The 15,882-nt window shown below is 38.6% G+C and overlaps 1 protein-coding gene across 2 annotated transcripts in view; it reads left to right on the forward strand.

Moving 5' to 3' along the window:
* The first annotated feature begins 821 nt into the window (after positions 1-821).
* LOC143179297 (protein turtle homolog B) overlaps positions 822-15,882 on the forward strand; it is a 77,055-nt gene continuing 61,994 nt past the window's right edge. For both annotated transcript variants that reach the window (XM_076378453.1, XM_076378455.1), the window contains exons 1-2: positions 822-949; positions 12,720-12,928. In XM_076378453.1, coding sequence (XP_076234568.1) covers positions 822-949; positions 12,720-12,928 — 337 coding nt within the window. The remainder of the gene's footprint in view (positions 950-12,719; positions 12,929-15,882) is intronic.

The raw sequence follows: 15,882 nt of genomic DNA on the forward strand, positions 1-15,882 counted from the left end.
TGCAACTGGGTTTTGGATTTAAAGGTTGATAAAAACCATCTGGAACTTGGTAAATCACCTGACACCATTGTCAGCATAAAACTAACAATAATTATTATACTCACTGCTCGAATCAAGTATCACAGAATTACACCTCAGCTCTTATAACAAAGATTGATTTCTTTAAATGTAATATAAATAGCCAACACACACTCAAACACAATTATCTATTATTATATAATAAATCATCTCCTAAATTCTCTCCCACCTATTTCTAAGCATGCTGTATTACAAGATTAAAATTGAGGTTGTAATTAGAATTCCAATCAATCCCGCAATCTATTTAAAATCTGGACCAAGTAAAACCAAATTGAATGAAATGAAACTGATAGTGTACCAAGTTTGATCGAAATTATATTGAAAATCGTTATTGATGCGATTTCAGCATGGATACTATATTATACTATCATAGATAGCTATTACTGTACCCCATTATTACCATACTACTGCGTTACCAAAGACAGGAATAACGTATAGATTAATATTCTAAGTCCCCTAACTATCCTCCTATTTTCTTTCACCTTCATGCTTCCTTTTTCAAGCATCAATCTTCTCACAAAACTATCGAAGAATATACTATTTACATTTATAAAGATGATCGACACTGTAGTATAAAACTGTGAAGATTAAGCAGCCCTTAATAATTAAAGTTCTATGTAATAACACATCTATAATCTATTGCTCGGTCATTAAGCGTTGACAGCCGATGCAAACCACGGCTACCAGTTTCCTTGTTATATGATGTAACTGACTCTGGCCTCATCTTTGTCATTACAGTGACAATGACAGATGCGGAGGCAGTGGCAGGTGGAATTGCTCAGTTACCATGCGACGTGGAACCGCCGGTCTCTGGGGACAAACTACATCTAGTTATTTGGTACAAGGAGGAAGCAGACGCGCCGATATACAGGTAAATTCTATCCTTGCGTTTCTTAAACCATTTTCGCTTCGCTGTCAGACTTTTACTTTAAGAGGAAGAAAAGAATGGAATCGGACAAATGGAAGAGAAAGCACTGTGCCTTTCAGTGCCTTAGAGTAGCATTGAGGCTTCTTGTCACCTGTCGAAAATTTGAATCGCTCCTTTCGATGCTCTTGTTCGGTGAAAGTGTGGTGGGATTACGTGTCACGTGACACGGTTGAGTATTAATTGAATCACTTTAGTTTGAGTACATGATGGACTGGGACGTGTAAAATTTCTGTTTTAAATAAAGGGTTTAAATAATAGAATTTTTCGATTTTAATTAGTACAATTATTATGTATACCTTCTGGATATGAAGAACTGAGAATGGTAGTGGTGTAAATTGCAATTTTTAGAATCTGAGTTAGTATGTAGTACACAAAGTTGGTGTAACTTGGGAACCCCGATATGTGCTCCTATTTCAACACGAATGATCTCAAATTCTCAGTTCCCAAATCTTCAGATTTTTTAAATATTTAAAATATAAAGAATTTTTCAAATTTTTAAACTTTTAATTTTCAAATATTCGAAGCTTTCAAGCTTTCAAACACTTAAAGTACAAACCACTAACTTCTTGTATGGTCCAATCTTGAACTTTCAAGCTTTTAAGTATTGAAAGTTTCCAAGCTTTATTCCAATCCCTAAAACTTCTTAGGATGGTAATGGTTAATTATGTTTCTCGTTTAACGAGTTTTGATAACATAGTCAGCTAAATTATACTCTATTTACTTGTATATTAATAAATATTATAATTATAATTTGTTTGTATAATAATAAAGGCGAATAATTAATGTATAAGCAATAGTAGTAGTCTGACAGATATCACTAGGAGTCTCAGCATGTCATGTATGTACATCCTAGTAACATCAAGTAAAGCTTAATATCGAATAGTAACATTATTTAGTCAAAACTGTTCACTTCAGACTCGAATCGAAAGTTCCATCCAGTTAGAACTGATTTATCACCTTAAATTATTCACTTGAATTCTTCCCCGATGAAAACAGTACCTCGCGCAGATACCTTCGAAATTGGAGTCCAGAATGTGCACCGTCGAGAAAACAAATGGTTTCTCGAGGGCTGTTGATGAATTGAAAATAATTGTTCCAGGTTGTTTCGTTTCGAGCAACGTTTTGAAATTTGCTGTATAACTGGTGCATTGCGGGCGATCCACTTTCTCGAGGCGTTCTTACCATAAATTCATTTCCACCGAGAGAATGTTGCTTCTGAAATGGTGCCAATTTCCCCCCACTCGCTGGCGCTTGTTTCCTGGTCGTAATTTCGCGTCTGCTCATCATTATCCACCCTTCACTGTTCCCCCCTCCACTTCATGTTTCCCTTAATACAGATCGGGATTAAGTTTCAGCGAGAGTTATGGATTCACTCCATCGTTGACGCCTTATTTTCCCAAATTTCGCAGTCGACGTAGCGCTTGGCTACATTGGACGCCGCGATTCCAGCCATCAAACATGCAGTGACTCGTCAGCGTAATTTTCTCTTAACGCCGTGAATATTGCAGATTTTATTAATTTCGTAAAAGTTATAGTCACAGGCCTTTGCATATCATATTTATGCAGGCAACGGGTCGGCACGCGGTTCGTTGTCGTTAAAATATTAAAATTACTCGTCACATCGAAAAGGTAAAGGTAGAGAAGGTCGGAGAGGGCAGATTAAATTTTTAATTGATCCCAGTCAACCATCCCCTGAATTTTTAAATCTCGGCACAGTTCCACGGTTATGTTTAATCAAAGTTTCTCTTGTAGTATCATCATTGCGTTTACACGCTGCACGACAGGAATATGGAAATATTGATTCTAGTAGAAGATAATTAGAACTTGTAGAACCTGTCGATGATAAAACTGCATAGTGGAAAAATCTTCCTATCACTTCAGCTGATATCATTCCCATATGTGGATTGTGGAAAGAACTAATCGAATTACAGAATATGGAACATGCGATTCGTTGCTTGAGAAAAATGTAGTTGAAGATTTTATTTATCAAGTTAGGCCCTCAGAATTCTACAGAAATGAAATAAAAATATTGGATTGATGCAAAGTTCGTCCCGTGGATCAATTCTTTAGCAAGAAACCTTAGAATTTGTATGAGCAGTGGATTATGCAGCTACCAGAGAGATGGAGAAAGGTCATCGACCACAACAGTACTATTGACTATTCTATTGATTAAATGTAACTTTTAGTGAATAAACTTTTTCTTCAATTTTTGTCAAAAAATGGGACAAATTTTTGCATCAACTTAATACAATTCAGAGTTTCTCACTCTCTTTACCTTTCCTCAAAACTAAGCTATCATAAATATAAACCGATCTCACAAACCTGATCCTCGCTATGAACTCGTCACTGTACCGCGAACTCATATCAGAGAAACACTACATAACCATACTATTTTTTTAATCAAGAAAACCAGTTTTTGGCATCAGATTATAAAAACAGTTCAGTTGAATTTTAATCAATTCATATACATGTACATATGCATATACATACAGGTATCAATACATACACAATACATTTTAATCAATGAATATGTATCTCTATAAACTCCAATAGAGAACAATTCTTGCAATTTTCCACCCCTACCTTCGTCACAGTGAAAACTGTTTTGGATTTTTGCCCAAAAAAGGGACCTCGATCATCGTGTAACAAACCCAGTCGTCAACTGGAAAATCGTGGCAGAAAGAGGTGTGGAGGAAACTCGTTCACACGGTGTCCCAGGCAGCCTTGACAGGGCACAGCAATCCGTGTAAGAGAGCGTATGAACGTCCTCCTAGGACCGGTTTCAGGAGAGAGGCCCGCGGGCATCGGTTGGCCGCAAATCTCTGCTCGCCTGGGGCGCAGCGCCCCAGAAGAAACAGAAAAAAACTCGAAACACCTGCTCAGGCGCGGCGAATAATCGCGAGTGACTCGGTGATCCTTGCAATCACAGACGACATTTAACGTAGACCTATCATTTCGTGAGAATTTGTGTCACAGAAGCTGGAGACACTCGTTCTAAAGAGAGATTTATCAGGTTTTATTCTTACTATTGATGACGTAAGATGAGCCTCTTCAGGATTACTGGTACACCTGAGTACCTTTAGTTTTTGTTTTAGAAGTTCTTTAATGAGAACCTGAGATGAAGGCTTGAATAATCTTTTCTTCTTTTTCAGAAAAGATTGAATTTTTCTTTAATCGCGATAAATTCCCTAAAAGAATGAAAAATAATTCAGAGTACAAAAAGTACACTAGGAGGAAGCTCATAGCGACTAAGAATGGTCTCCTTTATTATTTAACCTTTTAACATCAGGTATCCCCGATTTTAACCTCATTTATAATCCTTTCTAAAAAATTAAAATGCTTATGGCTTCCTGAAGCGTATAACAAAAACCTGTATTAGTCGACGACCTGCCCTGTACATCCTCTTTGACGCAATCGACTAAAACTATATCAATAAACACGAAAACCATTTCCATTTTTGTCAAAATTCGATTTTACAGATCAGCCCCCAAAAATCGAGATTATTCTTTTAGGGCAGAGTTACTACAGCTGAATTACGAGCTTTTTGATCACCCACGATCAGCAAATATTTGCCCGAAATGTTTTATCAGTCGCACGATGGTAACGTGTAGTGTCAAAGAGGTTCGACCGAGTTCGTTGTAATAACGAAGTCAGGTAAACAGGGAAGCAAAAAACTTCCAACTCACAAACGATTGAAACTAATATTTGCTGTATCCAAGGTAGAGCTGTCCAATGGGCAACTGAGGGAGACCTGTGACAACATAGTTGTCAAATGAGTGGATTTATTAGGAACGGTAAACCAGGCCGCGGATACGCGTGACGTGCGTACGTTGGGCGATGCGAGGAGACAATACGATCCAGTGTCACATGGAACAATGTGGAGAACCGGGACAATGTAGTCAGTTTGTTTCGCGCAGAGCAATAAACTCGGTGCATTATGTTCGTATGTTCTTTCGTGTCGATTGGCGCTGCGCAGAAATATAAATTAGAACGGTTGTAATCGAGAACGGGTGAGGCGAGGAGTGAAACAGCTGCAGAGTTAAATAAATATGGAATTTTAGAATTGCGTGATCACGCTATGAGCGTGATGGGACGAGCCTGCAGAATTGTGAAGCTGTGACACTGCTGGTCGATTTGGACATGTGCTGAGTTGGAGAATCGAAGACATGTGAAATGTATTGTAGTGATAAGATAGGATAAATATTGCTTCGACTTGTGAGAGGGTGATAGTGAGGGGGTGTAAAGTTGGGGAACTTTGTGAGAGGCAAGGTTGTAAATGGATATCTGTGAGGACGTAGAACTGCAAGATTCTGTAGAACTTGGATGAAAGTATCATTGAACTGTAGTAGATTAGTGTAGAAATCGTGCAGAACTAGTGTAGAACTACTTTAAGGATACTATAAACTTCTTATGAGATTTCTGTAGAGTTTCTGTAGGATAAGAAATAGAGTAGTTCCTGCAGAACAACTGCGCTACTAAAGTATGAGTACCTATTGCAAACTTAATACAAAGTTAGAGAACTTTGAAACAGTGAATGTTAGGGATAGAAAAATTGATGAAGTTTGTAGAGCTGCAGAGAAGTGTAAAAAACTTGGGTGACTGCTGTAGAACTATAGTAGATTAGTACTAAAGTAGTATAAAGGAAATATAAAGTTTAAACAATTGTAGTACTTTTAAAGAATTTTCTCTAGCTTTATTTTGATTCTACTATATTACTTCTGCTCTCGTTCTGCAGTACTTCAGCCCACTAGTAGTTCTATCTTAGTTCCACAGTTCTGCTGTTCTGATAACCATAGTTGTTCTACTTTATTCTATTACTATAGAACTATTCAGAGTTTACAATTATTCTACCTTAGTTCCTCTATAATTCTACAGATGTTTTACTGTTCTACTTTGGTCTTCCCAGAGTTCTACTGTACTTCTATAACTGGTTTTCTTTTAGTTGTTTCCACCCTTAGTTTTGTTACAATTCTACCTTGATTTCCTTCCAGTTCTACCTTAATTCCCCCTAGTTGTACGTGCAGCAGTTATACTTTAGTTCCCTCTTAGTCCTGCAGTAGTACCTTGGTTCTGCAATAATTGTACCTTGGTTCGTCCATAGCTCCACAGGAACTTATATTAATAAAATAAAGAAAAAGTATTACAATACTGTACAAAATCAATTTTTAATGAAATAGACTTGAATCATTTCGACTTCCAAGTTCAGAAATATTAATAAAATATAGGAACTAGTATAACATCGTTCTGCAGTGGATAAAAGACAGTCAGGCACTACTTCTGTTATAAAACTACTTTATATCTACACTATATGCATCATAGTAAATTTATAGAAGCTCACAGCTGCATAACTACCGAAAACTATGAAACCCTGAAAACGATGAATCTCTAAACTCTGGACGATCGAAATTACATACATATTATAAGACCTGAGAAACACAATATCGAAGACCCAAGAATATACGTACAATAAAAGCAACAGAATTGTCAGAAAAACAACTCAAAGCTAATCACAGTAAAATAAACACGTCCCTTGGATCTCGCTCCAAATCTGAATTAACAGAGTATAAATAAGGGAACACGATCAGCTATCGAGAAACGTAAAAACCTTTGATGTCTTCTTCCCACCAGCGGCGTACATCGAAGTTGATGTCGTGACTTTATGCATAGAAACGAGGGAAACCAGAAATCCCATCTTTTTCGTCGTAGTTATAAAAGATCGTGCGCCTGGCTTTGCTTCGCCTACTATTTCCGTTAGCACGTTCTTCCAGGCTATATAGTTGCCTCCCTTCCCGTTACTAGAATTTCGAGCAGCGAATTGGATGCCCTTTCTCTCCTCCCTCGATCGCCCAGCCGCCACTCGTGAAAAACTGCCGCTATGTTTCCATATTCCCACCGAAATTACATATAAGATACTTTCCTTGCACAACCACTTTAAATGTTACGATCTCGCATTTAATACATGATAACTCACCCCGTTACCTTTGGAAGTTACTTTTTATGTATAGAGAGAGGGCTCGCATTACTTAGCATCTTTATGAGACACCGAAGTCAATTTGGACCGAAGCTCGTAGCAAAACCTGGAAGGTCTCTCCCCCATAAATAAACCGCTCTTTAACATATTCCATTCCTTAAAAACAAAGGCAACTAGAACAGGCAAAAATGCAAAAGGCTTTACTGAAGTTTCTATCGAACCAAATTTCATGCTGTGGTATCAGCATTCCTGTATTGAAACTAGTGGAGGAGAGAATAGAGCAATATAGAGATGTTAAGATAAAAGCTACTCCAGGACAGGATTTCGTGAGATTCATATTATCCCAAACATCGATACCTGTTAGTAAAGTTGAGAATATTGATTATTGATACATTATCAATACCTTAATGATAAACCGATATATCGATAATATCGTTAACCTTAACGATATCTTACCGATGTTATCAATGTATCAAATTATTAATAACATTCCGATATTATCGATATTTATCGATATCTGTATCAATAGTCCCATCTCTACCTTTCAGGCTACAGTTACAGTGGATGCATTTTCTATCGAACTGATGTTCTGTCGAACATGATCGAACTCTTTGTCATACCATCGAGACAAGATTCAGACATGTTCATCAGAAAACGCAACCACTGTAACTGCAACCTTACTCACCCACGTGGATCGTTTAAATGATCCCCTTGTCTCACGCCGTAATCCCATCTTGCCCTCTCTTTCCTCCACACTTGCCAATAACTCCAACTTTGTCGGTTCCCTTCGGACATCCTATACATCGCGACGTTTAATTTCATAAATGTTCCGCGGCTTTAGTCACGCTGTTCTTGCCGACTACTAGGGTTAAACGTCCATAAAATGAATTGCTTTCAACCCCCTTCCTCCACCCCCGACCGCCGTCTGCTTCGATCCCAACCATCTCGCATATTCCCAGTCGCAGGAATCGCGACGCAAGAATTATGGTCGCGATATTGCCGCTCCCTGCATGTAAGTAATACGTCCATCACACACGCGGAACTTTAAAATCCATAGTTTTATTAAAGCGAGAAGTCTCGGCCCGCTGCCACACCCGCGGCCCCAGCCACCGAGGAGTTTATTTTACTGCGAAACGCCAGGCAACAGTCGCAGCTTCTCAGCCACGGAACCGAGAATTTTTATATTCCTCCGAGTTGCGTACCGAACGGAATAAACAACCGTATTATATCTCGCCCGTCTCCAGCGTTTTTATTTCCCTCGCTCCTTTGGGCGGCAGCGCCTCGGGCGAAAGGGATGCTAGGCTACTGGGAAGTGGTAAAAATTTCGCGGCGTTTAACAGTCGGTCTTGTTTTGCGGCTAACTTTCAGCAACTGGGAATTTTATTTGCTTCCTTTGCCCGCCGTTTCGCTGGCGGGGAGCTCTGCCGCGGTGGTTAGCGGAAATGTACGATACCTTCGCGGTGGTTAAGTAGGATCAAACGAAGAATAATGGGGCCGTGTAAAAAATTGATGTTGCGGCGGGGTAATTGAAGAAAAGGATATATTGAGGGAGTGTGGAGATAGTTGGGGGAGTTTCTACTGTTTTTCAAGGGGTTTGGATTTACTTTAAAAGCTAATGAGTTTCGCTGTTGTGAAATGGAGTGGTCTTTGTAGATCTCATTTTCCTTGGGACACTTAAGTTTTTCTGATCGAGCAGTAAAATTCTAGCTTTATGATTCGATGCGTTGGGTCTTCTCCGTCTTTTAGGAACAGTGAGAAGGCAGTACGTCTTTAACCAGATGGTACCAGCTGTATGTTTGGCTGTTGGCAATACACCTAATTTCAATGAAAGCTGCTCCTAATCAATTCTCTTTTTTCATTCTAATGAACACTACTAGTGACTTTTAATAATTCAACTCAGACTATGTGAATTTCTTTTACTAATATCTCTAAACTGACACTGTTATCCACAAAGGTAACGGAACAATCAATGTATCCTACACCAAATGTGCATAGAGTACCTCCATAAATTGAATTAACAGTGTGTCACTTAGTACGTACTTAATGTGTCAAACGACTAATGGTTAAAGAACTACAACAGTATGAAAACCAATCTTTCATAATACGCTGATGTTTATTTTTCTATTTTGCCCAGCGATTCCATTGCCTCCTGCCTATTTTCTCCCTTTGGACGCTCCAGTGCAACCAGTTTCTCTTCCCGCGAGCTGATATATGAATTGCGCCAAGCTTAAAGGTATTCCACGCTGAAATTATGGACACGATAGTATTTCTCATGGTGCATAAGTAACACGCTTCCGGTATTACAACGACCAATTTACGACTCTCGATCTTCCTTAGCCTCTGTGGATTTCTGGAGATGGTAGAATCATTTCCAACACAAAATACAAAAACGCAGAACATTCTACCATAAAACATCGAAAAAAAGGCATTTTACACGTTATTCTGCATTTTATGATAATGTTTAACTTCATTCGTGTTTCTTCTGTCCTCGATAAACCAGGAAAATAGTATACAGAATTCGAGTCCATTTGAATTTTGCCTCGTCCAACACGGAAATTACTCGAAATCGTCCAAAATTCCGAGCAAATACGTGGGCTTTAAAAGAATCGTAAGGATCGAACGTGCACGGTGCACAATGGACCAAGCCACCCCTTTGGGCTGCACGTGCTTCCAGTTGCACGAGGCACGCGTTCTGTGGTCGAGGTGTAATTAACCGTGAACTTTAACGCGCAACGGCAGAATAATTGGTTTGCACGGTGAAATCGAGACGAGTATCAACTGGCAACAAGGGGTCACCTGATAAAAATTGAATTTGGTAGTTTGGTTAATTTTATGATTAGGTTGATGGCGCTGCGGATTCAGGAAATGGGGTTGCTCGGTTATGGACCCCTATTCGATGGGATTTATAGAGCAGAAAGGTTACAATTTTGTTTCAAACCGAGTGACAGGAAGTTTTGTCCGATATTTTGCGTATTTTCTAGGGAAATTCGTTATTGAACGTACTCTAAACGAGTTTGTGAATTTTCTAGTCAAAATTACTTTATACACTACTAACCAAACAATAGAAAATATTTTATTTACTTCTCCACGTTCACTACTTCAATTTTTATATTTTTTAAATAGTTTCGTTTCAAGCTCCCCAAACGCCATCACGTTTATTATTAAAGCGAACGAGATCTCTTTCGTGATTACCAGCTATTTTGCGGACATTTACCCAAATTACTCCAGCCATTTTGAAATTCCTTTCAGAACTGACGTCCATTTTTAGGATTTCTTTCTAAATTAACGACTGTAGGTACAAATGAAAGTAGGACGAAGGTGTTGGGGAAAGGAAGAACTTCGCGACTACGAAGCAAGGAAGATATGTACGCGACTAGGACTGGCTCATAAGCGTTTTAAAAAATTCCGTGGTAACCGCGCCACTAACAAATGGGGCGACGTAATAACGCTGACAGAATGTGGCCCGCGCTGATTGCAGGACGACGCGGAATGCTCGCGGGAAATGTAGCATGCTGCGAGACACGCGCATTCTTAAGATAAGAATAGTGATTGCTGTTAATTATCAAGAACAGGTTGTAATTTTCCTCGAATATATTATCCATATGGATAAAAATTGACAACACTGAACAAATTCTGCATACTAATGACAATTCGTATTTTCTTCTTTTTTCCGCTTTATTCTTATGGTATTGAATTACGAAATGTTAAAATGTAACTTATTAAGGGAAAAATAAAATAAGAAAATATAAAAAGTCCAAGAAAGGTATTTTTTAAATATCATACAGAATACCATTCTTTTAGAAGTAAACTAACAGAAATCAAACTCTTTCAACTTTTAATTCATTATGTTAAATATCTAATACATAGATGTACAAAAATATATTTTTGAGAAAATTGTAGCTGATGTGTGTTTCATAATCCTAGGAAAGTAATTCTCTGAACAGACATTTTCACTCTAAACAGAGATAACCCTGGAGTACAGCAACACTCTCAACTAATGTCAGGACACCGTGGAATAAAATAGTATTGTTAACAGTAAATAAAGGGAATAAACGTATAAAACTCTTAAAAGGCCAGACACCCCAGCTATGAAATATCCATTGAGCAAATTATTATAGTTCAATACTTTCATTTTATGCTTACAATCATCGAAGTGCATTTATTCTTTCACCGGCTAATTAAACGTGAAAAGTATCGAGATTCCCACTCACTAGCCCATAAAAAGGAGAACGGTTACCGTCATCTTATTCAAAATTTAATGGCGTCGTCAAATATGAGAACAAGCGCATCACGAGTCAAGAGCCATAAAGAAAGGGATGGCGCAAGATGTAAATAACTCGTTGGAGAAATTCCTTTATGAGGAAGGCGGATAGTGCTTTGATCTCTTTAAGAAGCTCTCGCGCCATCGATACTCCATAAATTTAGTTAGATCCGGCCGCTACTGCGGACGGGGACCGACCGTAATAAAAGTATCCGTCGCGTAAAAGCCAGATATTAGATGGTAAAGTGGATCAAGAATCTCGCGTGACTTTGTGCTTTTCTTCGATAACCATCCACTATTCGATCCATCCCCACACACCCTTGTCACCCATCGCCCCTCGTATTCGAATGTATTCTAGGATGAATCGCTCCACGAGAGTTTAGCGAAGACAATACGAAAGTTTCGTTTACCATTCCGCTGCTGTTTCAATTCTTCGACGACACTCGGCAACGTATATTGGAACATCGATGCGAGAGTGGTTGACCTCTTTGCACAATTTGCCCCAGATCGTTGTACTGTTTTATGCAAAAGTTGAGTTTTTTAAAAATTATTGCTTGATTATGCATTGTTTAATCCTGGTATACTACTATTTTTCAATTGCACTATGATACTTAGGGAAATTTATAAAAAGAGATAGTAGGAGAAGAACAGTAGGAAATAAAGAGTGAAAAATAAAGTCCAAAGTAAGGTAAAAATGAAGATAGACGAAATTGTGTTTCAGGCTTCATTTCAGGGTTCTTAATTGTCATAAAAATGCCGGAAGTACGAGTGAAATGTGTCTGATTTGGGACTTGACTTATTCTACTGAGTCTGCTGTGCCTGATTCAAGACTTGTTCTACTGACGTCGCTCTACCTGACTCGAGTCCTATTTTACTGGCTTTGCTGTGTCTGACTCCTGACTTACTTTAGTAACATCACTATGTCTGACTTATTCTACTGACTTCGCTGTGTCTGTCTTGAGACCTATTCTCCTGGCTTCTCTTGAATCCTAATCCAACTAATGAACAACAGCAATAGATTAAGTCCCAAGTCAGACACATTTCGCATAAATTCAGAAGGTAAAATAATTTCAACGCAATTTCGTCATTTTTTACTTTCGTCCTATTTTGACATATAAAATACCTTAATATAATCAAATTTATTGGCAATAAAAATCACTGTGCACATGATAGAATTTTTAATGAACACAGCGTGATGATCAAACTGTTAAGCAACGAATGACTAACCACCCCAAGAAGACTTGAGATAGGAATTCTTGGTACCCATAAACACTAGCTAATGGTAGAGTAAGCACCAACGATTCGCTGGACCAACAAAGCGTTACCATTATTTATTCCCGCCGAAAAACCTGTTTCAATGGCAGCGAGTATCGTCCTCGATGCCATCCCCGAAATGTGTCGCTCGCCCTCCCCTTTTCCTTCACCCCTGCCTCTTTTTCTGTCGCCACTCTTTCTAACACGGACCACCGAAATGTTTGCAGTTTCGACACGAGGGGACGGAGCAACCTGGAACAAGGAAAACACTGGCAGGATATCAGCCTCGACAAACGTGCCTTCTTCAGATACACGGAGCAGCCCGCGAAACTCACCCTCGAGAACGTCCGTGAAAGCGACGCCGCCGTTTACAGATGCAGGGTCGATTTCAAGCAGTCACCGACCAGGAACAGCAAAGTCAATCTCACAGTGATCAGTGAGTATTCAGAGAATCTGATTTCTGCTTTCCTTCGGTTTCTCCATCGACTATCTTCTCCTTTTCTTTCTGCCTATCGTTCCTTTTTTCCTTCTGTACAGATTCCTCCATGCTATTACACTGAAGTATCTTTTCATTCGTTGCATACGATACATGCACTTTTCTTCTCGATAAGTTTTATATTCATTTAGCGATGACTTTTAGAGTCTCCTTTATATTTATTTCTGTTTCTTTTCTCCCACTTCTTCGAGTATCTTTCCAGAAGCCTTTTGACGCCCTCTCTTCTAGTATTCTTTTTTGAAGGTCTACTTGTTTTCTTTCCCATTAATCTTTTCTTTGTACCTTTACTCTGCTTTGTGCCTTCTGCGCCCATTACTCCTACGCAATAATGCAATACTTCTGGATTTGTCTACCTTGCTATTTGTTGCTTCCTGTTCTTACTGGTGAAATCCCTTACCATAGCGAATTTGTTCCTTTGACTCGCGTCGCTTTGCAGCTCGGAGGACCTTCGGTTTTCGTGATTCGTCACCAGCCTTTTATTTCGTCATTTCCTTCCCCATTCCTCTAAGTTCACGCCGTTTTACATGTTCCCCGCTTTTAATGCGGCAGTTTCTTGTTACACATCCACCTGTCTCCGTGAATCCCCCCGTGACCATTTACATCCATTCTTTATTTCGCCAGCGTTCGCCCCTCTTTTTGTATGCAAATATAGGAACGTGGAAGCTTGCACGCGTACGAAGCAAAAAAGTACATTGCGGAAAGAATCATTTTTATCCACGCCTCTGCATTCACCTTACACCCCGTCTCTTGGTATTTCAAGCTCCTCCTTTTTCTCCTCGCTGTTTCCCTCTTTCTTGCGACGCTGTCTGGCGCTTCTCTTTATCTTGGCAATTATACACCCTCAGCTGTCTACGAGAAATCGCATGTATAAATTATACAGCCTGCTTCTAGTTATTACCCGTATCTTTGGAGAATATTCTGCTCGTCCTCGTACTTCTTTTATATTCTACAGGGTGATTCAGTATTCCTGATCGAACAGTAGAAACTGATATGATAAGGGATGAAGAAAGAAATATTATTTTCTTAACTTGTGTGTGATGAAACTGAATTCTGCGTATGCTATAAATTATGTGCTATTGGTTAAGAAATATTTTACATTAAACTCTGAATTTTCAGAGTGAAATTAGAACAATAAAAATAAATTATCATGTATTCTCTCTTTTCAATTTGTGAAATCACTTCTTTTACAGTATCGTCAATATTATTTTAGTTCAGTTTATACGATTAGTTACTCTCAATCACCCTGTATCTACCTTAATGTAGTACTTCCATTTTTCTTTTTCGTTTACTCGACATCTCAGCTTCGAAACTCGTTCACTGATTTTTCACGTTTTATTTCTTCAACGCCTTCGACGTTCGCCATTTCCACCCCAACGTCGTTCTTCTTCTACCTGCTTGTTTCCTTCCTCCCTCTTACCCCTCTCTCACTCTAGCTCCCTATCTCTCTCTATCTGTTTGTCGATATCTGTCTTTCACCACCTTTCCTTTGGATTTCTCAGAGTTGATCGAGGTTTTCCGCGATTAGCTTGAACAAACAGTGAGTGGATCCAGCCTTCTTGACCCGGATCTACAGTTCACCGAACGACGATTAAGAAGAGTTTTATCTCAAAATCGCTTGGGAATTACGGAAAATACGAAATTAGATCAGCGATCTCGATACTCACCTTCTAAATCAGTACAACGACGTCAACGCTATCGACGAGTAAATTCCAGCCTCTCCCACAGAACTTGCCCAATCGTTTGAAATTATTTCGACTACCTCGAACCTTTTAAGTAATTGGATCTCTGAGATACTTTCGGCAAAGATAATCGCGAATCAACAGTGTACTGCTAGTATAGAAATAAAAATTAGTGCATTCAATGTAGAAGGGAAACGTTCCTCGTATGACAAGAGTGTTTCATTATTCTATAATTATATAACAAATTATCTTTGATTTTATGAAATAATTGAATGTCTTGACTATTACCTAATTGAGTTTGAATATTTGTCGATGAATTTGATAGGAGTTTGAATGAATTTGTTCATTCTACTGTTCAACTCGTTCTAGATTTTATTGTTTGAAGTGTATTCAAGTTTAAATTCTATTCACATCGAGTAATTAAACTGATAGGAATTTTAATATCCAACGAAGTTACTGAAAAATCGCTAACTTTAATACTGGGTCCATTTTACCTGCACTAAATTCCAATTCTTTTATGAACTTCTTCCGAGTTTTTATGTTTACTAATTAATCGTACAAAAAGTTGACTCAAATAGCGATGGCACATTGAAATGCAGATTTCAATAAAAATCTGAGAATTTTTTCTGATTTTTGAAAGCCTAGAACAGTAAAAAAGAATAGTCGCGGACAAAATGGACCCAGTGTGCCCACGAAAAATATGAAAATCACGTATGCCCATGGAGGGTTAATTCTCTAAAAGTTTCAATTGAACCACCCTCTAATTAGTAATATATCAGCATTATGTACTCTCTGTAGAGATCCAGGAATCTCCCAAATTTTTTAAAACTTCTCTAAAACTCAACTCCACAGAACCATATTCAAGTATCAAATCCCTAATCAAATCACCAAATCTCCTATTCTCTATCCTTTATTTCAACCCTCTCTCTAATTAGTATATATCAGAATCTTATACTCTCTGTATGGATCCAAGAATCTCCCAAATTCCTCAAAACTTCTCCCTAAATAAGCTCAAGTCCACCGAACCCAACTCAAGCATCAAATCCATAATCAAACCACCGAATCTCCCATCCTCCGTCCCTCGTTCCAACCCTCCCACGAATTCCCAAAATCCGCAAATCACCCCTGAATCCACGCGAATCTATCACAGTAATAACAAAGATCAACGTAAACGCGAATGATTGATGACAGATTTCATTCGCGGAAGATTTAATC

This window comes from Calliopsis andreniformis, chromosome 5 (assembly GCF_051401765.1).
Source record: "Calliopsis andreniformis isolate RMS-2024a chromosome 5, iyCalAndr_principal, whole genome shotgun sequence".
NCBI classification, from domain to species: domain Eukaryota; kingdom Metazoa; phylum Arthropoda; class Insecta; order Hymenoptera; family Andrenidae; genus Calliopsis; species Calliopsis andreniformis.